Source organism: Hibiscus syriacus, unplaced genomic scaffold (assembly GCF_006381635.1).
Source record: "Hibiscus syriacus cultivar Baekdansim isolate YM2019G1 unplaced genomic scaffold, ASM638163v2 tig00112634_pilon, whole genome shotgun sequence".
NCBI lineage: Eukaryota > Viridiplantae > Streptophyta > Magnoliopsida > Malvales > Malvaceae > Hibiscus > Hibiscus syriacus.
The window spans coordinates 28,373-54,531 of NW_024063372.1; the positions used below are offsets into that span (position 1 = coordinate 28,373).

General features: G+C 36.0%; 3 protein-coding genes and 1 pseudogene across 3 annotated transcripts; 2 read left to right on the top strand and 2 right to left on the bottom strand.

Annotated features, from left to right (window-relative positions):
- Positions 1 to 668: 668 nt before the first annotated feature.
- On the top strand, positions 669 to 5,147 carry LOC120182248 (protein trichome birefringence-like 16). The gene is made up of 5 exons (XM_039187245.1): positions 669 to 709; positions 1,656 to 1,816; positions 2,270 to 2,437; positions 3,427 to 3,622; positions 3,933 to 5,147. Exons 1-5 carry the CDS (start codon positions 699 to 701, stop codon positions 4,759 to 4,761), a joined length of 1,365 nt encoding a protein of 454 aa, XP_039043176.1. The 5' UTR covers positions 669 to 698; the 3' UTR covers positions 4,762 to 5,147.
- A 4,858-nt stretch (positions 5,148 to 10,005) lies between these two features.
- LOC120182254 (protein LAZ1 homolog 2) lies at positions 10,006 to 12,609 on the bottom strand. The gene is made up of 8 exons (XM_039187249.1): positions 12,446 to 12,609; positions 12,312 to 12,368; positions 11,441 to 11,549; positions 11,129 to 11,313; positions 10,955 to 11,043; positions 10,600 to 10,849; positions 10,277 to 10,516; positions 10,006 to 10,197 (listed from the first exon to the last, which is right to left on the bottom strand). Exons 1-8 carry the CDS (start codon positions 12,602 to 12,604, stop codon positions 10,006 to 10,008), a joined length of 1,281 nt encoding a protein of 426 aa, XP_039043180.1. The 5' UTR covers positions 12,605 to 12,609.
- Positions 12,610 to 20,050: 7,441 nt separating this feature from the next.
- Positions 20,051 to 21,628, top strand: LOC120182264 (annotated as a pseudogene).
- Positions 21,629 to 22,305: 677 nt separating this feature from the next.
- Positions 22,306 to 24,711, bottom strand: LOC120182273 (ubiquinone biosynthesis protein COQ9, mitochondrial-like). The gene is made up of 6 exons (XM_039187266.1): positions 24,349 to 24,711; positions 24,138 to 24,245; positions 23,239 to 23,400; positions 22,966 to 23,137; positions 22,755 to 22,826; positions 22,306 to 22,676 (listed from the first exon to the last, which is right to left on the bottom strand). The coding sequence occupies exons 1-5, from the start codon at positions 24,640 to 24,642 to the stop codon at positions 22,777 to 22,779; spliced, it is 786 nt and encodes a 261-aa protein (XP_039043197.1). The 5' UTR covers positions 24,643 to 24,711; the 3' UTR covers positions 22,306 to 22,676; positions 22,755 to 22,776.
- Positions 24,712 to 26,159: the final 1,448 nt, after the last annotated feature.

Consider the following 26,159-nt stretch of genomic DNA (forward strand, 5'->3'; position numbering starts at 1 on the left):
ATCTCGTGCCCGGACAAAAACCGGTTACGACAATCCCAAAATCTTAAATGATTATCATATCGCAGTTAACATGTTAACGTTTATCTCAGAATATCGTCATTTTTTAACGAAAAATGATAAGTTTGAAACATATGAATAGTTGTGTGACCATTTTATAACTTTTAATAGTCGATAGACTTAACAGAACAACGTCTTATAATCAGGAGAGTATTTTATAATTTTTAACAGTATAAATATTCAAAAGAATACCGTATAGTCGAAGACAATTTATGTACACCTTTTTTTTCTAAACGCATATTCATTTCATAAATTAATAATTTTTTTTATAATTTTATTTAAAAATTGTATAGAAATATGCAATTAGCATGATAATTAATTTCCAAGTTGATTCTAAAATATTCCTCGTTTGCATCACATTCTTGACCTCCCATTTCTTGATTATCTTTTATTTGTATATAAATAGCTCCGTCCCCTTCCCTCCCCACGTTCAAAGCAATGCTCCGCTTTCCGTACGGTCTCCATGTCTTCACACAGAACAATGCTGTCAAGAAACGCTCCTCCATTGACCCACAAACAATATTTTTTAAATTGTTTTATTTGCTTACTCCAACTACTTTTTTCCTACGTTCTTTAATTAGTCATCAACAAGAAAAAGCATTGTTGCACGGAAATTGCTAACGTTTTTGCTTCAGATATCGATGCGTCCCAGGTAATTTTCTCCCAAGTTTGAATTCAATTTCCCGTAAATCATTTTCGATAGATCAGAGCCGTCTGATCTTGAGTTTGGAACAGAATCCTGCCGGCATTAATGTAGATTGTAATTTCTTTTAATTTCGTTTTCTTCGTGTTATTATTTAGATGATTGTGATTTTGGATAAAGTTGTTGTTTTTGTTTTCTTTTCTTTTTTTTAAGTTATTAGGCATTGATTTTATATAATGTCTATAAAGACTGTCAATCTCGCTTTTAGTTCACGAGGCGAATTGTTTATAATTAAAAGTGTGGTTAGAGAATAAGGAAACGCGGTGCACGATGGAAATTTTGGTTATATAATAGTCTAAATGTTGATTATAAGCTTAAACTAAAATTCATGGAGATTGTTGATGGATAATTGAATCAAGCTTGTTTGGCTTAGATTTGTTGATTTTCCAGCAAATGGCTCTCCTTAGTGTAAGTTTGGTCACCATATGGTTTTTGCATGTTTGTGATTGAATTAGATAAGGGAGTGAGGTTACTTCCCAAACAACAGGTTTAGAATGTTTCCCGTGCTTTTCATGTCAAACATTTGTGTTCATAACTTAATCAGCTTATCATTTTGTGAATTTTATAACTCCATCGTCTAGCTCTTGTAACAGATGGTTTAGTAAGTTGGCACTTGACAGCAATAGAATCTCTGATCATTATTATTTCCTTGATAAATCAGCGTAAAAACAAGCGAAGTGTTTTGGAAGCAGGAAGTGCATTTCTTTTTCATTCAAAACTTAATGCTCTTTGTACCTTTGTCTTACACTACTCGAGAGAGTGCTGCCCATCGACCTGATTTTTTGTTTCTGTTCTTTTTCATTGATATTTCTGCCTTCATTTGCGCTCTGTTCTTCTGTGAATTACTTTCTGCCTTCAGAGATGTTTTGACGTCTTACTTTTAATGTTTTTGTAGGATGAAAGTAGGGCCTTACAAATTAAGATGGAGGCCAAAAGAGCTGTCTATCCTTCTCATTATTTTTATGGGTGCAACTATTCTTATGTGGACATTCGACAAAAATCCAGTACTTACTCCCTCGCTACCATCTAAAAATCACTTGTTGCTGCTCTCTCCAGGTTTCGTTGAATCTATCTCATTTCTTCAGTCTGCTATTTATTAGTTTTTCACTCTGTTTATTGGGGCTAAAGCATTTTTTCCCCTACTCATATTTCAGCCCTCCCTAGCTTCACAGGCGTGCCCAACTAAGCCCATATGAAGCTATTTGTCTCTTTTTCTTTCTAATGCATTATATTATATGAGTAAATTATTTTTATTATAAAAGGTGCATTATCAGTCCTAGAAACTTTCTGCATAGAGGCCAATAGCCATGTGTTCTGTTAGTAAGCTTGATGCTTTTCAATAACCGGCAGCCTAAAAAAAATCTGCATACAGATTGTATATTGTTTGGTGTACTGCTCAAGCAGACAATAATTTATTAGCATATGTTAATGCTGAATTGCCAAATGATAATGAATCTTGATACTTGACTGTATTGCTCACAATTACTTTCCTTGTCATATCTGGTGCAGATATTAAAAGAGTACCTTTAGAACCCAAAAGACATGTGAGAGAAGAAATGTCTACATCGACACAAAGGGAATTCATACATAACAAAGAGGAACATCATCTGGATAAGACAACTATTGATTCCACCAAAAGTTCTTCAGACTTTGAAACTGTTCCTATTCACAAAAAAAGTAAGCTACTTTTCTGTTTGTCTGAAGAAAAAAAAAATCAAAATTGTGAATATTGCAGCAGATATTGTTTTAGAATAGCTGTTATGCTCAATCATGGTCTTGTTGAGAAATACCAATATTCTCACCGACTCAAGTTTATAATTTTTAGCTACAATCTGAACTATGAGGCTTCCAATGGCCAATGTCGATGTGTGTATAGATCTCTCTGAGTTTGATCAACATTTGCAGACTTGTTTGTTTAGATGAAGCATTTTCATCGGAATTGGAGATCAGTTGTTTTCCTGCCTTCTTATCCGTCTTATTTTGAAGTCATCAATGATTATTAGAGCATATGAACTATTCATATTTTCCACATTTATAATCCTGTATGATTTTGCTGGAAATTGCAGAGATGGAATTCTGCCTATTGATTTTGTTGATATATACATTATGGTTGAGGAAAATATGCGTTCGTCAACTTGATTGATACTATTGTGTATGAACCAATCTTTTGTTGATTGAGGTTTTTAAAGCAAATGATAGAAAGTAAAAATATTAGCCAAGAGTTATTTGTTTTGTTATCGATATCTTTTTTCAAACCTCACACATTGGTTTTGCATGCTATTACATGGATGTAATGCCATCCAATCTTTGAATCAATTTTTGTTTCCATTATTTTGTCACATTCCTAGTCTACATTACCCAGGCAAAGGGGTCAGTACTGTAAGGTTATATATAGGCACGAGTATGCTCAATCTTTTATAAGTTTTTCTATATATTTGATCATACCCACATAGTCATGTCCAAATAGGCATTGAACACGAGTCCTTTTGGGAAAATGAGGAGTATGGATTTTATAGTTCATAGTCATGTAGTTGGTGGTTGCAAGCTACCCGTGGTTATGATTTTTATGCTCTCTCTCTCTCTCTGAACATTTAGATGTTGGATCTGTTAGTTCCACATTGTGAGATGTTGCTGATTACTTTAATTTTATCTGATACTTTCTCCAGTCTGTAATTATGCAAAAGGAAAATGGGTTATAGATGATAGACGGCCTTTGTATTCTGGGTTTGGTTGTAAGCAATGGCTAGCACCAATGTGGGCTTGCCGTTTGATGCAGCGTCAAGATTTTGCATTTGAGAAGCTAAGATGGCAACCAAAAGATTGTGAAACAGAAGAATTTGAAGGGCCGAAGTTCTTAAAACGGTATTTATATCTCTGTCATAGATTTTCATTTTTTTCTGTTTGAACATGTTATCACTCTTCACATGGTGCTTCCAACTTAACCTATCAGAAGAAGTGAAGAACTGATATTTGATTGTTCTGAAGTTCTAACGCTTGGGTTTCATTGATTGGGCTTCTGGCTTTATCCTTATAAATACACTCTCTTCTCTTTCCAGATGTGTTGTTTCACTTGGTCAGAATTTATATGAGCATCAACTGGTTGTTCCATTTACTTGTTTAAATATAACCAATATTTGTTGGACCATTTACATATTTTTTTATGCAATTACAGGATGAAAGACAAAACTTTAGCTTTTGTTGGAGATTCATTGGGTAGGCAGCAGTTCCAGTCTCTAATGTGCATGATAACAGCTGGTAAGGATAGTTCAGATGTCCTCGATGTGGGAAACGAGTATGGACTTGTCATACCACCCGGTGGTGTACGTCCTGATGGTTGGGCTTACCGGTTTCTCAGCACCAATACTACTGTCCTTTACTATTGGTCTTCAGGCCTCTGTGAATTAGAACCTCTTAATGTCAAGGACCCACAAACAGAGTATGCAATGCATCTTGATCGACCTCCGTCATTTTTGCGCCAGTTTATGCACAAAATTGATGTCTTGGTTCTCAACACGGGACACCATTGGAATAGAGGGAAACTCAGGGCTAACAGGTGGGTCATGTATCTTGGGGGTGCACCCAACACCAACAGGATGTTAGCAGATATGGGACGTGCCAAGAACTTTACAATCCACAATACTGTGAAATGGCTGGACTTTCAGCTCCCGAAGCATCCTCGTCTGAAAGCCTTTTATCGGAGCATCTCCCCTAGGCATTTTGTAAATGGGGATTGGAACACAGGAGGGAGCTGCAACAATACTAGACCAATGTCCATAGATAAAGAAGTATTACAAGAAGAGTCTAGTGATCCTATCGCTGCCAGTGCCGTGAGAGGGACAGGGGTTAAGCTTCTGGACATAACAGCTTTGTCTCAGGTGAGAGATGAGGGTCACATATCCCGTTTCATTACTACATCAGCGTCTGGAGTCCAAGACTGCCTGCATTGGTGTTTGCCCGGTGTTCCCGACACATGGAATGAAATCCTCTTTGCACAAATTTAATCCAACATGGTCGTTACTAAATGAAAAATCCTTGCAGCATGACCCGAGACACGAAACTGCTGCATGTTCCTATAATCGGTTGAACATACTCTTGGCGGCATCCTCTTACCGCATCTTCTGTGGCAAGACTTCCATGTCGATCCTAGGCTCATATGTGTTGTAGAACCACAAATTTTGATGGTTCGCGTATTCATAGACTTAGTCTCTAGATTTTTTCAGCTTAGTCATGTATATCAATTTCCTTTTTGAGCTTAAGCATTCCGATCTTGACAGGATGAAGCATCGGAGTAAATTTAGCCTGAAACTAGGTACTTCTGTTGCCGCCGAGGAAGACAAATGCTTACAACGGATAGAAAAATAGGACGAAAGGGGGATATAGAGTTGGATATTGGAGAAGAGATGGACAAAAGATATTGTATTGAATTATAGCCGTTGATAGTTGGTCATAACCAAAATAAGTAACTACCCAGTTTGAATTTAAGATGCGTTTACTATATTCTGCTTCGCCAGACCATCGTATATTCGTAGTCCCTTGTTTGAGATGTACTCTTGGTGTAATTATAAAATTCATCCGTTTACTTTATTTAGATTGAGAAAGTAAGTCCATCTACCTTAATTTGTCAATTTTTGGTTATTGTACTTTGTAAAAGTTGAAAACATAGTCCAATTGGATGATACTGTCAAATCTTATGAAACAATAATTCAACAAATTATTAGCAATAAATTAACGCAAATCAGTAATTCAAGTTTATGTCTTTACTACAACTAAATTAATTTCTTTTTTTATATAAAATATAAGGGCTAAATTCTAATTAATTAAAATAGAGAAAAACAAATTTCATTTTTTGTAAAGTTGAGATATGAATGTTTTAATTAGACCAAATATGTTCAACTGAAAAAACGAACCCAGCATAGACACGACACAAATTTTTACGAACGACTTTCCACCCAATTTCGAGCCGCCACGTATCCACCGTTCAATCTCCCGTCTTCCTTGTTCAATTGTCAAAATATGGTTTTTTTTTTAGCTAAATTGACGAGATAATGTTGTAGAAAAAAAAATCACGAAATAATGTGTTTAGCCGGATTTTTTGACCCTCTACTATTCTTAAATGTGTGATTTAGTTCTCATGCTTTCAATTAGCATGGTTTGATCCTTTATATACTATTAGTCCATCTAAAAAGGCTAAAACAAAAGCACATGCTCTTTTTTTATGTACTGGAAATAGCGTTTTTAAGAAAATAATGTCAACTTTAGCAAAGTTGGTAAAGATCGAGACCTTATATTTGAGATTCCAAAAATTATGTATCTATATCTATATATATTATAATTAGTATTTTCTATACAATACTTAAATTATTTATAATCTTTTTAATTTCTAGATTGAAGGCTAATATGCACTCGTATGCGTTAGAGCCCAAATCTCTGAATTGAATGTTAATATTTGTTTAAATACATTTAAACTCACAATCAATTAGATAATATAACATTAATGATACTAGTCAAACTACGAAATATATGATTATTTTTAAGTTTAAGATTTAAGATTTTTAATATTATTTTTAAATGTGTTTTTGAAAAGATAAATGATTATTTTAGATATAAATTTACCGTAAGATATTAAATAAATGTTAAAATATAATTTTGACTCCAAAAACACTTTTCAAAGATAAACATTTTTTCTTCAAAAATTATATGGTTAACATTACTTATGACTGTACAGGTGTTGATGACCCAAAAACGTTGTTGGAAAGCTCGCCTTAAATAGTGGATTTTCTTGATCAAGGACTTGGTAACAGCGACAACTTAATCAACAACTTGATAATAGCTATAAGGGAAAGAATTGATTTTGTGTATTGATTTCTGTTCTCTCTACAAGCTAAATACATGTTCTTTTGGTTAAATTTAGTGTTTGAAGGTGCTTGTTAATGGTGTCAAGCAAGCGATAATGTATTACTTGGCTAACAGGGTTCAATTCTAGGCGTTGAGGTTGATCTTCCTACAAAATCATATTCCTCTCAACTGATTGGAGTAGAAGAAAGTAAGGGTATTCATAACACAGCCAAACCAGAAGATGGAGAGTTTCTGAATCCTCATATATTTACCATAACAATACCAAAGGTGCATCAATGTCTCAAACTTATAATCATTCCTCTCAATTTTCTTTTTAGGCTGTGCCCTTCAGTTTTTGTGAGTTTGTTAATCCTTCAATAAAGAAAATTGCAAGAAAAGAAAAGATACAATTGAGTGTGAACTCTGGTTTTGCGACTGGAATGGTCCAGGCAACTAGTCATCCTTTTAAGGTGCATATTCGATTAAGGACCATTTAACTCGTGTTTGATTCTTTTGGACTTAATTAATGATATTCTTTTTTTCCATCCTTTTATTCTATTTATTGTTCAATATTTCAGGAATTAAGACATGAGAGAGGGGAGATTGGTTTCTTATATGAAGCAGATGTTCTCACATGGTCCGAAACTGACTTGTGTTTATCATATAGTGTAAGAATTTGGATCGGCTTGTTTGCATACCATCTTTTCTTGTAGAACTACAAAACAGCCTCAAGTCTTGATTAAAATAGAGTTTTGATGATACTTACGATCTCATCTTGTTTACATCTTGATAGGTTTCTTCCAGTAACATATTCGGAGGTGCCCTTTTCCCTGGAAGTCAGAGCAATACAAAGGTTGGTTTACCATTTGTTTCCTGCCTTGGCTTCTACATTTGATTATTCTCGCAGGTATATATCTTCAGCCTGTTGGATTTATAGGTATTCAGAAAGGATGTCATATTTGTTGTTGACATAAGTGGCATCATGCAAGGGAAGTCGTTTGAGAGTACCAAGAATGCAATAAATACAGCCCTTTCTAAGCTCAGTCCACAAGATTCATTTAACATCATAGCTTTTTGTGATGAGACTTTCCTATTTAGCAAATCCATGGTATCGGCTTCCGAGGAAGAAACTGAAAGGGCCTCTGAATGGATAGCCAAGGACCATAGTGAGGGGGCTGGTACAAATATCTTTATTCCACTTCAAAAGGTGATTACACATTTCATTTGTTATTTTATTAAACTTCATCATGTTTCCTGTATTGGTTCAAGAGAATAGGAAATGCAGCTTATTATCTTTTGCTTACTTTTGTCAGGTAGTTGATATGCTGTAAAACACACAAGGTTCGATTCCTATGGTTTTCTCGTCACCGATGGGGCCGTTGAAGATGAGAGGATAAAGTTCTGAAAAATGGAGGGCCATTTTGCCCACGGATACATACTTTTGGCATCGGTAAATAAGTTCAGTTGTTTAGATCCTGTGTTTTCAGCTATAAGCATAGCATTAATTGCAGATGAACACCATAGCTTCTAGTTAACTTGTTCAAGGATATTGCAGGATCATTCTGCAATCACCCTTTCCTGCGCATGGTGTCCATGATTAGCCAGAGAGAATATGGCTCTGCTCTTGATCCATGTTTGTACGTATTTCGACTTCAAGCTCCTTACCAAGCGATCTGTGGAAATATGTCGTATATCATTAATTTTACTAATCTTTTTTTCAGATTCAATCAAGCCTCGGATGCAAAACCTATTTTGTAAAGGTTTATCCACTGTCCTTGCAAACATAACCATTGACGCAGCTCATGATCATGAGCAAACAGAGGTATGTGTCTGAGGGCCTTTATGAGTTGCATTCATCTATGACATTTCATTTTCCTCAAGGTTACCAATTCTCTATTTATATGTTACCTAGACTCGGATATGAGTGTCGTATACGAATATATATCTTACATGACTATGTTTATTCTGACGGTCATGTCTCCATACCCGTGTTCGAGAATGTGTTGTTTATGTATTCGTATTTTCTCTACACCTTGTTAGCAATCATCATGTTCCCAGTATTGCAATGTAGATTTTCTTTTTACCCATATCTGCACAGTGTTTGTTCTCCGATGTCCAGTGTAGGTGTACTCTTCACGTATTCCCGATCTTTCATCTGAAAGCCCGTTCGTAATCTGTGGGAGATACCGAGGCAGTTTCCCGGACACTCTTAAAGCTAAAGGCATCTTAGGAGATTCGAGTAGTTTTATCGTCGACTTGAAGATAGAAAAAGCCAAGGGCATACCTCTTGACAAAGTAACTCCTCTAGTACCTGTTGCAATTTGAATGTTTTTGCCTGTGTAGCTTCAATGATATTCTGTCGGAGTGTTCTATACGTTTTCATTCTTCTCTTGCAGGTTATAGCGAGGCAACAGATCGATCTACTCACAGCGCAAGCATGGTTTTCGGAAAATGAGCAACTCGAGGAGCAGGTTTGTTCCTCAGTATTCTTGACATTTTGCTCCTATAGTAACAACCGTTTCTGATGCTATTGGCTTGTAAATGGCGGATTGCCAATTTGAGCATAAGAACTTGCAATATCTCTGAATATTCCCGTGTTGTATTACTTGAGAATAGGATAGCAACAGGAAACCTCAGTATTATCCACGCCAAGTCATGCTGGCATATCTTTTCTTTTTAATCTTACAAAGACGATTGGGTTATCGGAGTACAGGCATCGAAGAAAGGCGATGCTATTAAACTTTTGGAGCCTTCAGAGCCTGAAAAGGTATTGCTTCAAGTACTTACAGTCGGTTTCGGCAATCTGATTGCGACCACCGAAAACATTCATTTGGATCCGAAAAAGAAATTCCACCGGAAGTCGTCGAAATCCTTAACAAGGCAACTTCAAATTGCTGTGCTCGGCTGTTTACAAGTTGCTGTTGCATGTGCTGCATCCAATGCTGTTCAAAGATGAGTAATCAATGTGCCGCTGCATTAACACAACTACTCGGTGTTGTTGCATGCATTGGCTGCTGTCAATTTTGCTCACTTTTCTGCCCTTAAGAAGGGTAGTAGACCCTTTTCCCAAGATCTTAAAATGATCAATTTGGCCACTATATTAACCCGCTATATGCTGCTGTGGGCTTTTGCTTCGGCTGCCTTCGATTTTGCTCTCACAACTGTGCCTCAGACAAAGATGGCTAATAAACGCATTCCCAGAGATTAAAACATCGTTGTATATTGGTGTTTATAATGTGTAAAATGATATTAATTGAAATGTTACTTCAGTTTGAAGCATCCAATATTCACATTTGCGGCATCAGAGTATGTAAAATCGAAAACTTGGAAGAATGAATGTGATATATGGATTATTTCAGAACTGGAAATATGGTACATGCAATTTTATCACTTATCTTGAGTAGCAATCCTTAGACATGGGGCTCAGAACGACTAGCATCCGCCGGAAGATGCTGTTCAACATGTTCCTCGACATCCAACTTGGACTCAACATGATCTTCATCTGAATCTGTTTTCATGTGGAAAGTCTCCTGGATTTTTGTCACACCTTTCTCCACGGGTCCTATTGCTTGATTAATAGTTAACACAACATCCTCTACAACCTGTGTATGATACAGTTTCCATTGACTTTCGAAGTATGAAAATGTTTCTAATATGCAGCATCGAAGGAATACGACTTACCCTCTGACCACCTTCGACAACTATGTCTTGGACACTCTCTTTGATGCTTGTTCCAGGTGCCTCCACCTGAGTTTTTGTTTTTTCTAGCACAGCTGGTGTTTCCTCATTGTTTTGTTCTACCTTCACTACTGCTTTGGTCGTTTCCGTGGCAACCTTTTCCTTTCTGTTCTCTGGATCCGGGAGAAATTGGTAAGGTTCAGCAGAGAAGACAAATATATGAGCAACCGCTGCAATTGCCATCTGCCAACCACAAATATATCATTCTTGGTATTGTCCAAAGATGCAAAAAGTTCGAACAGAGATGTCCCTCACAAACGACTTACTTCAATACAAATCAAAAAGTCTTGCAACGCAGTCCGCATTTTCCCTTCTTTGGGCAGAACCCCATATGCACAAAGAAGAGCAATGCCTACTCCTTGCCACCAAGTGGCAAAGACAATGGCTTTGAAGCTGATAAATTTTGCCAGTGGCCTTATAGATCTAAGCCTTTCATGAGTTACATCATAGAACTGCACAAGGCAATATAGTGCCCACATTTGACTGAAGTTCATAACTACTGTTATATATGGGTACCTGCAAGAGAGCAGAGAGGTACAAGGACTTAGAATTGTAAATCCGCATTTGGCATTCGACTGCTTACACTTGATAAGGGATTGTACAAAAGGCTATCGTGCATACCCATAGTACCATTTGAATTCACCATCGCCGTAAACACCAAAGACCTCCAATAACAGTGCTAAAAATGCACAGAATGTCTTCAGAATCATCTGAGTTAACCAGCAGATATCACATTCAACGAAATCATCACAAACATAATCAAATGATAGTCATATAAATATTGTCATGCCTTACATATTGGACGAGACCGAATCTTTCTATCGTGAGCAGGTCTTTTCCAATGAGAGACGGACGGAAGAAGAAGTTGCTGAATGACTTCTGATGTATTTCTTCTTGTTGTTCTTCTCTTTCTAGCAATGGCTTACCCAGCCGTTTTATAGATTCGTTTTCGAGAAGCTGAATAACTCTTCTTTCACCTCCTGATACAAACTTTCTTATGCTTAAATGAAGCACGCTTGGTGAAGTAATCAAGTTAATATTGAAGCATGTTTTCCCTTCCGTTCAAGATATTATATGATCATAATAAAATGGTGCTTGCCTAATTACCTATACAAGCAATCAAATAGCTTCCGAAAGAATATAAAGCAAAAGCTTCATAGCAACTTCTCAAAATGTCACAGGCAAGGGAGAATCGAGGGTTCCCCAACGATATAATCTGTAGAAGTCGAAGAAAAAGAGACATCACATTGCCTCCAAGTAAGGAAGGAGGAAATAACTAAATTTCTCGATTATTTTTCACTTGAAAGGAGCATTACTAGAGGGAGTATAGGATATATATGGATATATCCGATACAAGTATGTTAGATTTCCTCTCCTCTATTTTTATATCACCAAAAATCATATCTCAAATTAATATCCGAACATGTCATGACCTGCTGACAAGTAAAATACTATGCCTTTCCCTTGAACCACTTTGTGCTGGTATAACGAGCACAACAAAAGAGGATTGGTTAGACAACTTGAACCACTCCGATATTCAATCCTAGTTCCGTCCCTACAACTTAGGACCTCTTTGGACATCCATAAGCCCTTGAAGGTTTTATTGTCCCGAAAGCTCCTCCCGAATTCAAACTCGGGAAAGGGAATTGTTTTTGCAACTTTGGTGTCACTCGGTGTAGCTAAATCAAATATATATGGGGCATACTGATAGTTGTGCTCACAATGTCTGGCATATCCGAACATGGTGTGTCGCGTTTTGCCAGCATCGTGATCGAGCACAATTCGGTATTATCATCTTCCTACAGTGCATCTCTCAAGCTCAAAATCTAAGAGGGAATCTCTCAAGCATCCGAAAAAATGATAGTATCTCGGCGGTCAGCCGTTCGAGACATGTCGAAAACGGATACCAGATTTGCTGTAATTAGAGTATAGATTAGCAATCCGGTTATGCAAATACAAAAAGAGATGGCAAACTTACCGACTCAGTAGCATAGACAGGAACAATGAACACAATCGCAACAATCCATTTTTGTTCCTGGAAAATCAAACAATCAACGGTACCGAGTAACGTACACTTTAGGAAAGTGAGCTTTGAGCGATAAATTTACTTACAGCAGGATTTGTATATGATCTGAGATGTTGGAGAACGAGAAAGAGAGTGAGAACCACAGCTGCAAGTGCAAAGGATCCTCCAATGATCACTGCTGGACGGTGAAGATCTGTATACGCATCTTCGTAGGCTAAAACGACATTGCTGCCGCCGCTTGCCATTCCTAGTTCCTCCCGTTTATATATATATATATATACAACTTTATTCGCTGACCATCTAAAAACTAGTTTTAGCTACGCCTAAAACCCAGTAAACACTAAACTCTGGAGCAGAGTTTATGAAATGGAGAATGGAAGATAAGTAGGGGACGCCATAGCCGTTGCCGTTGCCATTGCCAATGGCAATGGCAATGGCAATGCCGGTTAGAGTTTAGAGTGTGGGGACTTGCGTTTCTTTGCTCGCCACGTACAAACTTACATCCTTTATTCTAAGACACGTACGTCGGCCTGGATTTTCTCTTACTTACTTCCAATTTCTCCCAATATTTCTTTTTGGTAAATTACATTATCATGCCATTGAGTGAAATAACATCAATTCATTCGCCTAAGTAGATAAAATATTGTTGTTAACTTTAAAGTTTTGTACACAAGAATATAAATATTATTATTAAATAATTAATAGTTTTGAAATAAATATATCTTATATTTATTTTAGATTTATAAAAAAATTAAATACTTTTTATAAGAAAATTTAAAAATTATTAAATTTATCAAATTATTATAAGATAGTATTTACAAAATAAAAAATTAATCTATTGATAATACACACACTCTATAAAACATAGATCTCGAATCTAAAATTTTATTTTTCTTAAAGAGAAAATAACCTCAATGACCAAAAATGCCTTATAATATACGATTTTAACCAACTTTTTTTGGATTTACCAAAATGACCAACTAAATCGCAATGCGATCGATAATTCGCAACGCGATCTCCGGTATTGCAAACCAGTTTCCAGATTCGCAACGCGATTCTGACTATCGCATTGCGATTTCCCAAATTCGTGTTGCGATTTTCCTAAATCGCAATGCGAATCTGTAAATCGCAACGATATTCTGGCTATCGCAATACTGAATTTCAAATTCGCAACTCGATTTCTGAATTCGCAACAGGTTTTAATTTCGCAACACAAATGTTTTGGGTATATAACTACGCAGCAGCAGCAACTCATAACCTAAATCCCTAAATCGCAACTCATTCCATCTCCATCTATCACTCTCTCCGGCGACATCCGTTCCTATATCCAACGACATCCTTCCCCATCCGGCAACAGGTTTTAGTTTCGCAGCTCGTTTGTTTAGTAAATTAATTTACAATATTGAAATCATCTAATGTTGATCATGTTTGGATAGATTTGTGTTTTGGAGGGTCATGGGAGAATGTTCATGGTGTTTTACAATATATGCATTTACCCATGAATCTTCAACTAAAACTGTCATTAAAAAAGTTAACTTATGAAACTCTAATGTTACGTGTTGCAAATAAATTGAATTTAGAGCCCCTAAGTGGATTTAGGCTATCTTATCAGAGAAATGGTAAATTTTATTTGTTAACCGACAATGAAGATGTTGAACGATTCATTGCTTACATTAGTGTTTCAAGTGATGATGTTACATTGTATGTTGTATTATGTGTATATTATGTGTGAACTTTTAACATTTTCAGTTAGGCATGTATTAGTAACTTGAGTTTGAACATTTCTATGATATGTTCAGTTGTTATCACTTATTAGACATTCATTTGACTATCGCAACGCGGAAATCACAACGCGAATATGACTATCGCAACACGAAAATGACTATCGCAATGTGGAATTGACTATCGCAACGCATAAATGACTATCGCAACGAGAGAATCGCAATGGGAAATGAAAATCGCAATGCGAAAATGAAAATCGCAACGCAAAATTAGTTTCGCATTACGATTTTCATTTTCGTATTATGATTCACTCGTTGCGATTTTCATTTCGCATTGCGATTCTCTCGTTGCGATAGTCATTTCCGCGTTGCGATAGTCTGTTTTGCATTCAATATAATGCAGATTGAAATCAACAAATCAACTATTACATTTCAATCAATTAAACAAGCACAAATATTATGTACACATCAATTAAACAAATCGAAAATGAAAATCGCAACGTGAAATTAGTTTCACGTTGCGATTTTCATTTTCGCATTGCGATTCACTCGTTGCGATTTTCATTTCGCATTGCGATTCTCTCGTTACGATAGTCATTTCCGCGTTGCGATAGTCTGTTTTGCATTCAACATAATGCAGATTGAAATCAACAAATCAACTATTACATTTCAATCAATTAAACAAGCACAAATATTATGTACACATCAATTAAACAAATCAACATTTACAAATCATCTTTTATAAATCAATTAAACAATAAAAAAATAATAATGAAATCAACTTTTGCACTCATACATCAATTTCACACAACTCACTTCAGGATTAACCTGCAGAAACCAAACATTGAATCAACAACACTTTCTACACATCTAAAACCTACAAACATCAAATTATTGAATTCTAGCTACTTAACCAAACATTTTCAAACCAAAAAGAGTAAATATGTTTAACATCACTTGCATTTGACTTACAAATTGTTTATGGACACTTTCATAACGTGGATGTAGGTAGGCAACGTCTCGCATATATCGCTCTAGCCATAAAATGCCGAAACCACAAGCCTACTGCACCTCTATCTCTATCGGTGGGAGGTAGAAAATGTGTACTTCCTGTCGTCAAACGCTCCAAGCACATGCATACGAGAGGACCACAATCCCCTCTGGCTTCCTTCGTTTGTTGTGGCGCGGTCTCGTCTCTGATAACTGTAACATTGAACTTCTTTGGCTTCTTGTTTACAGACTTAGTCCAATAATCAATTGCATCTAAGAATTTAGCCAAATGAGAGCTCCATCCCTTAATCATATCTCTCAAATCAGACAATGATATGTAATTTATCATGCTGTATACTATTGTCTTTAGGGATGGGAGCTGAAGCTCGACGAGAAGCCAATGGGTACGGTCCAAAACAGGGATAAACACCTGCATTGAAATGTAATAATTCAAATTGCGCACTTATTTATGAACACCCTTAAAATATTTAAACAAATATACTAACCTTATCGACCTCTCACCATGCAGGATAAAGTTTAGCTTGTCCATTAGCCAACACATATGATTCCTGTCGTTGATTCTTCAAGTGAACTACGTGAAAAGACGTCGGCATAATTGTATATCGCGTTTTTTTAATATTTTTCTTCAATTTCCTTACAATTAGAAGACGTGTCACCCATGCATCAATATTCTGTTTTACAAAAAAAGACATATATTAGTGAATTACATAAATTTAAAAAAAAAATTAATCAAACTGAAATATAAGAAATATAAGACTTACCCCCCATCGAAATAACCGTTGTCTTCAACCCTTAATAATACACCCCACCAAGACCGTTCAATCAACAAATGCATATCATCGTTGAGTTTGTATATTTCAGCGTAACACCCTTGGCTCCGCTCATGTAGATAAAAATCAACTACGGTCTTAGCCCAAAGGGTACTATCCAGAATTGTTTCATGTAGTTGTTTCATCTCCATTTCATCTGTCGGAATGGTACTGGCTGGTAACTTATACGAAAGCCAACAGTCATCCATCATGTCCGGCACGTGAGGGGCTTCTCAATAATTCGATATATTACGCCGTGTGAATCAGGCTCTAGAATGTTGGGAGGGACCTCTTCAACGATGACAGTGGCCTCTTGAACGGTGGGAGGGGACTCTTGAGGGATGATAGGGGCCTCTTGAACGATAGGGGAGGCCTCTTGAACGATGACAGGTGAGTCGGTCTTTTTCTTACGGATTCTTCGTACTATTGGGGTGAACGGAGACGTAATGGCACGTGCACGCCGTCTGATGCGTGAACTCTGTCTTGCAAGAAAAACCCGACGTAGAGCATCCACCTTAGCGGGCCGCTAAAAATAAATTAATACATAAATCAGTAAATAAACAGACATGATATTAAACAGTGAGAACAAAGACAAATATATTTCAAACTTGCACGGTATTCACCCAAGTCATTATTATATCATTGTTCACAAAATGCATCAGATAACATTCCAGAAGTAAGCACTTATATAAACATTTAAAAGGACAACATATAGGTTTAGTGCAGGTTCAATGACAACATAAAGAGTAGTAGTTTATTCTTGAAACTTAAATTTTCAACACTGTGAAGTTAGTATTTGTCTTTTGGTTGAAGTAATGCAATTCATTCAAGTTCCAATTTGCAGAAGAAGAATATAATCTGAAACTTAAAATCGCAATGCGAAAATGACTATCGCAATGCGAATTTGACTATCGCAACGAGAGAATCGCAATGCGATTTTCATTTCGTATTGCGATTCTTTCGTTGCGATAGTCAAATTCGCATTGTGATAGTCATTTTCGCATTGCGATAGTCATTTTCGCATTGCAATTCTCTCGTTGCGATAGTCATTTTCGCGTTGCGATAGTCATTTTCGCATTGCGATAGTAAACTATTATTCTTCTGCAAATTGAAACTTGAATTGATTGCATTACTTCAACCAAAAGACAACAAAAACAAATACTAACTTCACAGGGTTAAAGAATAAACAGTTAAACAGTATTGGCAGCAACCGAATGAATTTACTAAGCAATCTAAGTGAAATTACGAGTAAATTTATCATCAAGTTAAATATGAAAAATATTAAACTTACCTCGTTGCGTAGAGTATGAACCTCGTTCTGCAACGATGCTACAATCTCACGTAGAGCTACTACCTCACCACGTAAAGTTGACACCTCAACACGCCATGCACCATTGTCATCGCGTAAAGTACCGACCTCCTCACGCAAGGCATTGACCTCATTACGTAACTCCCCCTAACTCATCCCGTGGAGGTGGAGGTGGAGAACAAGGAGATAAACGTCGTGGCATCTTTGCCGGTCACCTATCATGAGGTGATGGTGGAGAAGAGGCTCGATGATGTGATAGAATAGGTGATGACTCTCGTTGTGGAGGTGTATATTCGGGTCGATCAGGTGATGGCTCTGGGTGAGGTGATGGCTCTCGAAGTGGTGGCTGCTCATCATTCGTGCCATCAAAAAAAAGCTTACTAGCTTGCCACCAATCAGTGGCAAGCTCAGCTTCCGTGGGTGTCAGCCTCTGTAATGGAGTGTTGGCCTCCTAACAATATAAAAGCTCAAACAAAGTTAAACGTGTACTAGTAATAACTTGTTTATAAACATATGGTAGTATTTGTGTTAACTTACATTATTTATTGTAGTATACGGTAGTAAATCTTCCCATTGCTGCAAGGACTGTTTCCTCTTCCATGAAATAGCCCTAGGAATATCATTAGAAGTTTTTAATGTATATGTCTGCATGGCGGGAAATGCCTCAAATATCCAAATCTACAAACAATATAATAACAAACATTAGTAATTGTTAAAGAATTAATTATAATTTTGGAAACATTATATAAAAATTATTACCTTAAAGGCCCAAATAAAGCCTGACAAAGTGTATTTGGAACTATCGCCATGCAAACTTTTCCGATCATTAAAGGCAGACGACAACTTATTCCATGTAGCTCTCCATAGATACGAACCCCACGGAAACAGGTTCCATGCATTTAGGTCATCTACCAATTTAATTAGATCATTAGGAATAGGTTATCGGGCCTCTCTGCCTAAAAAGCCGGCTTGCAAAAGTATTAGAAGGCATACTCGGACAACATCGACGTCATACATCCGAGTAAAACCATATTTCTTATTCAATAATCTCGTCAAGTCTTCCACGTGTAAATTCGACTTCTCCGTTGACTGCTCAGGAAAAACCCGGGAAAACCATGATAGGCGGGTAATATGTCTAGTGTACCGATCTACATCATTGTGTCCGAAGCGTAGACCGGTGATTAAGCAAAACTCCTCCCGCCCAAAACACGTATAAGCTGGTGGAAAATCAAACATATCTCTTCATCACGACGTTGTATAGTCTCTGGTAGATCGCTAGTCATGGTTTGAAGAAACAGATGGGTCAACATAGCATCTCCACCCGGATGTTGTACTTTCAGCCATGGCCCGAAGCAAGTATCCTCAATATTTTTCTTTGTGCAGGTGAAAGCTTCGACGCAATTGTTTTGGCCATGCTTACTTTATTTCTTAAGGTCAATTGAGCCGAATAAAAGTTCTACAAAAACAATAAACATACCAATTTAGATATACCAAAAACTACACTGTGAAGATATGAACAATAAACATAAAGAGTAGTAGTTTATTCTTCAAACTTAAATTTGCAACACTGTGAATTTAGTATTTGATTTTTTGTTGAAGTAATGCAATTCATTCAAGTTTTAATTTGCAGAAGAAGAATAGTTTCTGAAACTTTAAATCGCAACACGAAAATGAAAATCGCAACACGAAAATGACTATCGCAACGCGAATTTGACTATCGCAACGCAAGAATCGCAACGCGAAATGAAAATCGCATTGCGATTCTCTCGTTGCGATAGTCAAATTCGCATTGCGATAGTCATTTTCGCGTTGCGATTCACTCGTTGCGATAGTCATTCTCGGTTTCAAATACTAAAATTGAAAGAAACTTGAATGAATTGCATTACTTCAACCAAAAGACAAAACAAAGACAAATACTAACTTCACAGGGTTAAAGACTAAACAGTTTGGCGGTATTGGCAGTAATCGAATGAATATAATAAGCAATCTAAGTGAAATGGTTAATCTATTATTAAAAACACCAGTAAACTTATCATTAATTTCAATATGAAAAACCTAATAATAATGCAAAAATTTCAAAATAAAAATAATTAAAAAAACTAACCCTCGGTGGTTGATTTGGTTGATTTTTCATTTCTGACCGTGAATGATTTCGCCGGAGATGGAGACTGTTATCGTCGTGGGGACTGATTTCGTCGGAGATGGGGACGGATGTCGCCTTAGAGAGTGAGAGATGAAGATGAGATTGAGTTGTGATTTAGGGTTTTAGGTTATGAGTTGCGATTACGGGATATACTGTGGACGGTTCAGTGTTCCGATATATTAATATATTCGTGTTTGGAATTTAAAAAAAAAATACGCGTTAATACGAATGTCGCTATGTAAATCGCATTGCGATTTACGTAATCGCATTGCGATTTACGTAATCGCATTGCGATTTACGTAATCGCATTGCGATTTAAGAAAATCGTAACGCGAATTTGGGAAATCACAACGCGAATTTGGGAAATCGCAATGCGATAGTCAGAATCGCGTTGCGAATCTGGAAACTGATTTGCGATACCGGAGATCGCGTTGCGAATTATCGATCGCATTGCGATTTAGTTGGTCATTTTGGCAAATCCAAAAAAAGTTGGTTAAAATCGTATATTATAAGGTATTTTTGGTCACTGAAGTTATTTTCTCTTTCTTAAAAGCTTCCTTTTTTTATTTTTCTTTAAAGAGAGAGAGAGTGAGAGAGCTAGGGTTTTTATTTAACAGATTTGGAGGTAATATTTCTCTTCTGGCCAATGCTATTTGTGTGGGAATTTGGGATTGAAGTATTAAAGAAGACTAATTTCCATGTCTTGGGCTGGCCCTGATGATATCTTCTTCTCCACTTCTCTTGCCACCTATCTTGACAGTAATCCCTCTCAAAAGTTTTATATTGTGTATTCCCTCTATGTTATATGTAGTAATAGGCCAATGCAATTGAATTATTGATTTATTATGTGCAATATTATTATTATTTTACTTTTTCTTCGATTTTGAGGTTTGGGCTTGTTTGATAACACTCTTTGATTCAGTTGATTCCCTGTTTTGTGTACTTTACTTTAATGGGCTCTTTCCATTTGTGGAGTTCTGTCCTTCCATGTTCTTGGAATTGAGAGAGCTGGTGTTGTGCTGCATGTCTAAAGTTACAAGCTTTGAACTTTTATATTTTGGAATTTCCAAATGAATTGTTTGGATAAACATTGAACGATAATTCCCTTTGCTGTAATGCAATCTGACATTTGTTCCTAATCAAATTTGTGTTATTGAGACATGTTAATGCTCTTGCACAAGGTGTTTCATAGAGATGTTTTGTTAGCATAAACCATGCACCTGCTCCGATCATACCATGTCTTCGGATTCCCTTGAATGTTTTGGTTTTAATTTGCAACAATCGTTTAGTTGTTTATCTGTGCTTTAGATCTTTAATTGTCGTACAACACGTCTATGGACTTATTATCTATTTTATAGAGAAACTCCTTGTCCTGCTGAGAGATGGTCGAAAGCTTTTGGGATTACTGCATTCTTTCGATCAATTCGGTAGTTTGCCCTGATCTTATTCCTTGCTTAGTTCTTATCTTCTTTCTTCGTTTCTTTTCTTCGGATTATAATCTGTGATGTCCACCCTTCTATGTTTACAGCTAATGTTATTCTAGAAGGAGCTTGCGAGAGAGTTATTGTTGGAGATTTGTACTGTGACATACTGACATCCCCTTAGGTCTATATGTAATCCGTGGAGATAATATCGTCTTAATAGGAGAGCTGGTATGCTGTTTTATGCCATCTTCTTTCAAACCCTTTTTTATTTGGTTGGCAAATGGAATTATTGTCTCACAATGTCATTTATTTGTTATAAATTGCTACGAAGGACTTGGAAAAGGAGGAGCTTCCTTCGCGTATGACCCTTGTATCAGAAGCCGAGATTATAAGGGTAAGTGACTTGTCCGAAATCGTTTTTTTTTTTTTGCATGTTTCTTCCTGTTTGCCATATCCGGTTGAGGTTTTAGTAAAGATATAAATAAAATTCCTCCCGCCAATGTTCTCTGACCTACACGAATAACCTGTCCCTCTATTATTTTCCAGGCTCAGAAAGCAGAACGGGAAGCATCAGATCTGAAGGGCTCCATGCGAAAAAGAATGGAGTTCCTTGATTTCGGTTAATAGATTATGTCATTCAGTTAGTGTTTCATGCCGACGCAAATATTAGTGCGACTGTAAACCCAGGATTTCAATGATGGTGACGATAGGCACGAAAGCTCTGTATAGCACATATCAATTGTTGGAGGAAGCTAATAATAAAGGAGAAACTTAGCCATTCTGAAGCATTCATCGGCTAAATGATCAGAGAGAGGACGTTGATTCTCGTCTCTTAAGAGGCATTGAAGATGATTTCTGCTTCCCTCCAATAGCATGGCATTGGCAATAACTATATGTGCATAGCTATATTAGGTTCATTGAGTTAAAGGGTTCATGTTTACACCCAAAATTGTTTTTGCCCTCATTGTTTTAGTTTCCCTTAGCTTCCTTCCTAGGCTCTTACAGTTCATTTGACCTAAATTGTTCAGAACTGCCATTGTTTGTTTGCTTCGTGCTGTATTTTCACGATCATTTGTAGATTGCCTTGTTAGTTTTTGCCGCTTAATAGTATGATAAGAAAATTGCAGCAAGTAAAATAGCTGACCCTATTCCCATATGTAATGGGGGTAAGGTGGAGGTAGGATAGTAGATGGCCCGTCCAACTCAGTTGGTAGAGTGCAAAACTCTTAACCTTGTGGTCGTGGGATCGATTCTCATGGTGGGCAATTCATAATTTTGACTGTCGGAGGTCTCCCACCGAAGCTGCTCTCAACCTAGCGTTAGGGACAGCCTATTATCCTCCCTCTCTCTTAGCACATTACATATGAGAATAGGGTCAGCAAGTAAAATCTAACACGAAATTGGAACCATAAATCAAAAAAATAAAGAACAAAGCATGTGAATAATTAACTTCAAATCAGAGTGCACCACAGAGACAAGTTTGAGCAATAAGCCTGTAAACAACCGAAAGATGCTTTATTATTATTTATTAAGTAAATATAGTCTCATATAAATTGTAAAGCAACAGTATCCTGCAAACAAATGATAACTGTGCTTGCATCTACAAATTCAGTTCAATCAATTGCCAAGGAGATGAATCAAGGCACTTGGTTGAAGCATTAAAGCCCCGCACTAAACTTGATATGAAACCTAAACTCGACATTTTGTGCCAAGTGATAAATACTAAGCTTGATAGCTAGTAGTTTTTATAGCTCGTCAAGACTAGTGTCGAGTCTGAAGCAAGTAGTAGAACTATAAAGAGCTGTGTTGACTCGAGCTTTTATCTCTGAAACACTTTACCAACAAAACCCTGCAAAGAGCTCCCCATTCCAGCACCAACAGCTTCTGCCAAATACTTTGCCTGCAACATCTCACTTCATTAAGACTCCAATTTTCCCCATATATATATACGGAAGAAAAAAGAGGAAGGAGAGACTACCTCCTGAATTGTCTTCTTCAAATCAAAAGCATCTTTCACCGATTATCCAAAACAGCCATGTATCCCGGAATTCTGCAAGGAAATGATAAGTAGATGATATGCTATCCAAACATTGCATCTCTACAAGAAGGTTGCCGACAAAATTACAAAGGTGTATACACCTAATCCCTAACACCATATTTCTAAGCACGTGAAGGTAAAGGAAACGAACCTGGGGAGCTGTCAGTCAGCATGTAAATCTCTGTTGTTGAGTATATCCCCCCAAGTACAGTGCGCTTCACATACCAATCTAAATCGGAGGTCTCATCACCAGCTGCATGCCAGATTTCATCAACCAGCATTGCCCGCTGCTTAAAACTTGTAGAAACATTCAATGGATGTGCCTACAAAGAATTGAGAAAACATTCGTCTTTGAAGGTGAAGGTGTCAAGTATGTAAACTAGTCCTTTAACAAGGGAGAAAAAGAGAGCATAAGAACTGATACTTGAATGCTGAGAGCTTGAGGCCATTTTGATATATAGGGTGCTTGCATTTCAAGGCGAATCCTTACAAGCTTGTAGATGCACTGGCTAGGAGTCGAGTTTTGTAATTCCTCACCAGAGTCAATTCTATCAATAAGCCTTTGTAAGCAGTCATCCATGAAAAACTGCAGAGAAGAGGGGAAAATCAGATTCAAGTCATTGTTGGACAATGAAAGAAAACATATCATATTAACTGAATTGACAAAGCTAAGTACGTATCAGACTGTAAGATAATTATAGATACAACAAATCAAGAGCTTAGCATCAGGCAACCTGCATTTAGTGGATACAACAACCAACTTGAGAATACAAAGACCTAAAGAAATAAAGTTCGGATTTCTTATAATATACCTTAAATAAAGTTCAGATTTCTTTCACTCTATTTTCCATCTTTCATACCAGACACAATGAAAGAAAAATGGTTTTCCTTCCTCTCCACCCTTTTACTCTTTCCTTACCTATTCCATTCCCTCCATTTTTCTTGATTCATTTCAAACATAGTGTTAAAGACCAGTTTTGTGCAAAGTGGTGCAACCTAAGTATATAGAAGAACCGCATCAAGGATTCCACAAAGAAGGAAATACCATATAGACACTTTCTAGAAAAACAGTATCCAAATATTCTTTTAGATTGGTTTTGATACAACACTCAATAAGACAATGATGAGGAAAGAAGGTTCATATCATAAACAATACAATCAGAACGTTCACAAATTGTAATGCCTTTACTAAAACTACCATGCCTAAACTGATAACAATCACAAAATTAAAGAATGAATTTGACAAATAAATTTATAAAATACCAAAAAGAAGAAAACCAGAGCTAATAAAAATTGAAACTTTTGTTTAAACCAAAAATTTACCTCGACAAGGGCAGCTTCTTTTCGGGGGAAAGATCCAACAATGGAAGGAGAAATCCCAACTTCCTTTGCTCCTGCTATCATTGCTTTTTCACTCCATCCCAACCTTAGCTGCATTTTAAAGAAGAAACAGTTTTTTAAACTCTAAGAAAATCATAAATAATAATGTAGTTTCAAAATAGTACTATATCACAGCATTAATTGATGTACGGACGACGTGTCGTAGTGAGGCTTGAAGAACCCGAGCTTGCTCCCCTTCGTACTCGGCTCTCGGGTTCTTTCTCTCATGACGTGGAACATCCCCAGCCGCGGGTGGTGTCTGGAAACTCGTCGAAGAAGACGATAACGACGAAGAATCAGGTGGGTTAAGGGGTCGATTAGGGATCGTTTGAGTTTCTGTTGTTGTGGAAAACCGAGAGGAACTAATGACTGTTCTAAGATCAGGTTGTCGGAGGAGGCGACGTCCTCCGCCACTAAGAAGGATGCGATTCACCACCGTTCGATACATTACCGCTGCGTCGTTCGTCGCCTTTAAGTTCCGGTTCTGAGATCGATTTGTCTTTTATAATATATACATTTTTTTAAGGAATATATATAATTTTGGATATAATTATATTAGTTGGGTTGAAGAAGGAACTCTAAGGTCCACGTGGCTGAATTATAAGCTCCCAACTTTTCATTGAAACAGTCCACCAAAATAAGCGAAGTCGAAGATACTCCCAACCACACATGTACATGGGTCGGACCGGTTTCTAAATTTGATCAAACTCGAACCATGCAAGAGTTTGTACAAGGGTAGAATTATTAGTTTTGAGGGGATAATTCGATTCTTGTCTACATAATTTTATGATTTATTTTTTATTCATTTATATTTAAAAAATCATTAATTAATCAAAAATAATAATTTTAAAGATTTAAGTATAATACTTAACAAAATTTAAATCAATTCAAATAATAAAATAATCAGTAGTAAAATGTAGTTAGAAATTATATCTTATTATAGAATATATTTCAAAATAAACTAAGAATGATTTGAACATAAATTGTACTAATTAAAAAATCAAAGAATTAGTATATAATTTAAAATAATTTTAATACATAAAAATAAATCTAAAATTATCAGTATATTTGTGAAATTAATCTAAAAACTAATTATGTGTAAATGTTTAAAAATGATTAAATTTAAATCTCAATTGAATAATTTTATTTGAGAGATTGAATTAAAAAACACAACATTAAATTTCATAATATATTAATATAATTTAAATTAATTTTAAAATATATTGATGTTAAAGTCAAATGATAAAATCATATATTTGAGTGATTATTTATGTAATTTTTTTAATAAAATACTGAATAACATACGAATTAAACAATCTCTGTGATTATGGGATTTGTTGTTATTTTTTAAGGTCTCGAGTTCGAATACTACAAATGTAAAAGTATAAGTGTTTATTATCAAAAAGTTAAGAGTCATTGAATATATATTACTTTGTATTCCATTTAAATTGACGTAAAAAAAGAATGACATTTTTTGTTCATTAACGTTATCGATTTTATGATCTTAATTCATAAACTTTTATTGTGTTCTTTCTAACCCTCATACTTTTATTTTCTTTTATCAAAATGACTTAAACATTATGGAATAGTAACAATATCTTATTATTATTAAAATGTTGACGTTAGATATTTTATTCTTTTATATTATATTATTAGAAAATGAAAGTTGGTACTAATATTTCAGTAAGCATAAAATAATTGATGACAATTCAAAAATATTATTATTTTTATTTGATATTTGAATCAAATGAAAAGAAGACAAAAGTTCAAAGACTTAAATGAAAGACATAAAAATGTAAGAATTAAAATGATAAATTGATAAAGTTGAAGAGTCGAAAAATCATTAGGAAAAAAATCATTCATGGAAAAAAAACACATTTTATGTATTTAATAACTTGAATGATTATAATATAATATATATTTAATTTTAATTTTAATCATTAATAATGTATGTAATATAAATTA

Bases quoted from the DNA above. Each gene is read 5' to 3' on its own strand.
- LOC120182248 (XM_039187245.1), top strand. The intron at 1,817-2,269 runs GTTTCGTTGAAT...TATCTGGTGCAG, and splicing joins CTTGTTGCTGCTCTCTCCAG to ATATTAAAAGAGTACCTTTA. The intron at 2,438-3,426 runs GTAAGCTACTTT...TACTTTCTCCAG, and splicing joins TGTTCCTATTCACAAAAAAA to TCTGTAATTATGCAAAAGGA.
- LOC120182273 (XM_039187266.1), bottom strand. From the start codon at position 24,642: ATGTATCGAACGGTGGTGAATCGCATCCTTCTTAGTGGCGGAGGACGT. The intron at 23,401-24,137 runs GTAAATTTTTGG...TCTTCTCTGCAG, and splicing joins AAGAAGCTGCCCTTGTCGAG to TTTTTCATGGATGACTGCTT. The intron at 22,827-22,965 runs GTTCGTTTCCTT...ATTTCCTTGCAG, and splicing joins GCTGACTGACAGCTCCCCAG to AATTCCGGGATACATGGCTG.
- LOC120182254 (XM_039187249.1), bottom strand. From the start codon at position 12,604: ATGGCAAGCGGCGGCAGCAATGTCGTTTTAGCCTACGAAGATGCGTAT. The intron at 11,314-11,440 runs GTAATTAGGCAA...AGTTTGTATCAG, and splicing joins CTATTTGATTGCTTGTATAG to GAGGTGAAAGAAGAGTTATT. The intron at 10,850-10,954 runs GTATGCACGATA...GCTCTCTTGCAG, and splicing joins GAATTCAAATGGTACTATGG to GTACCCATATATAACAGTAG.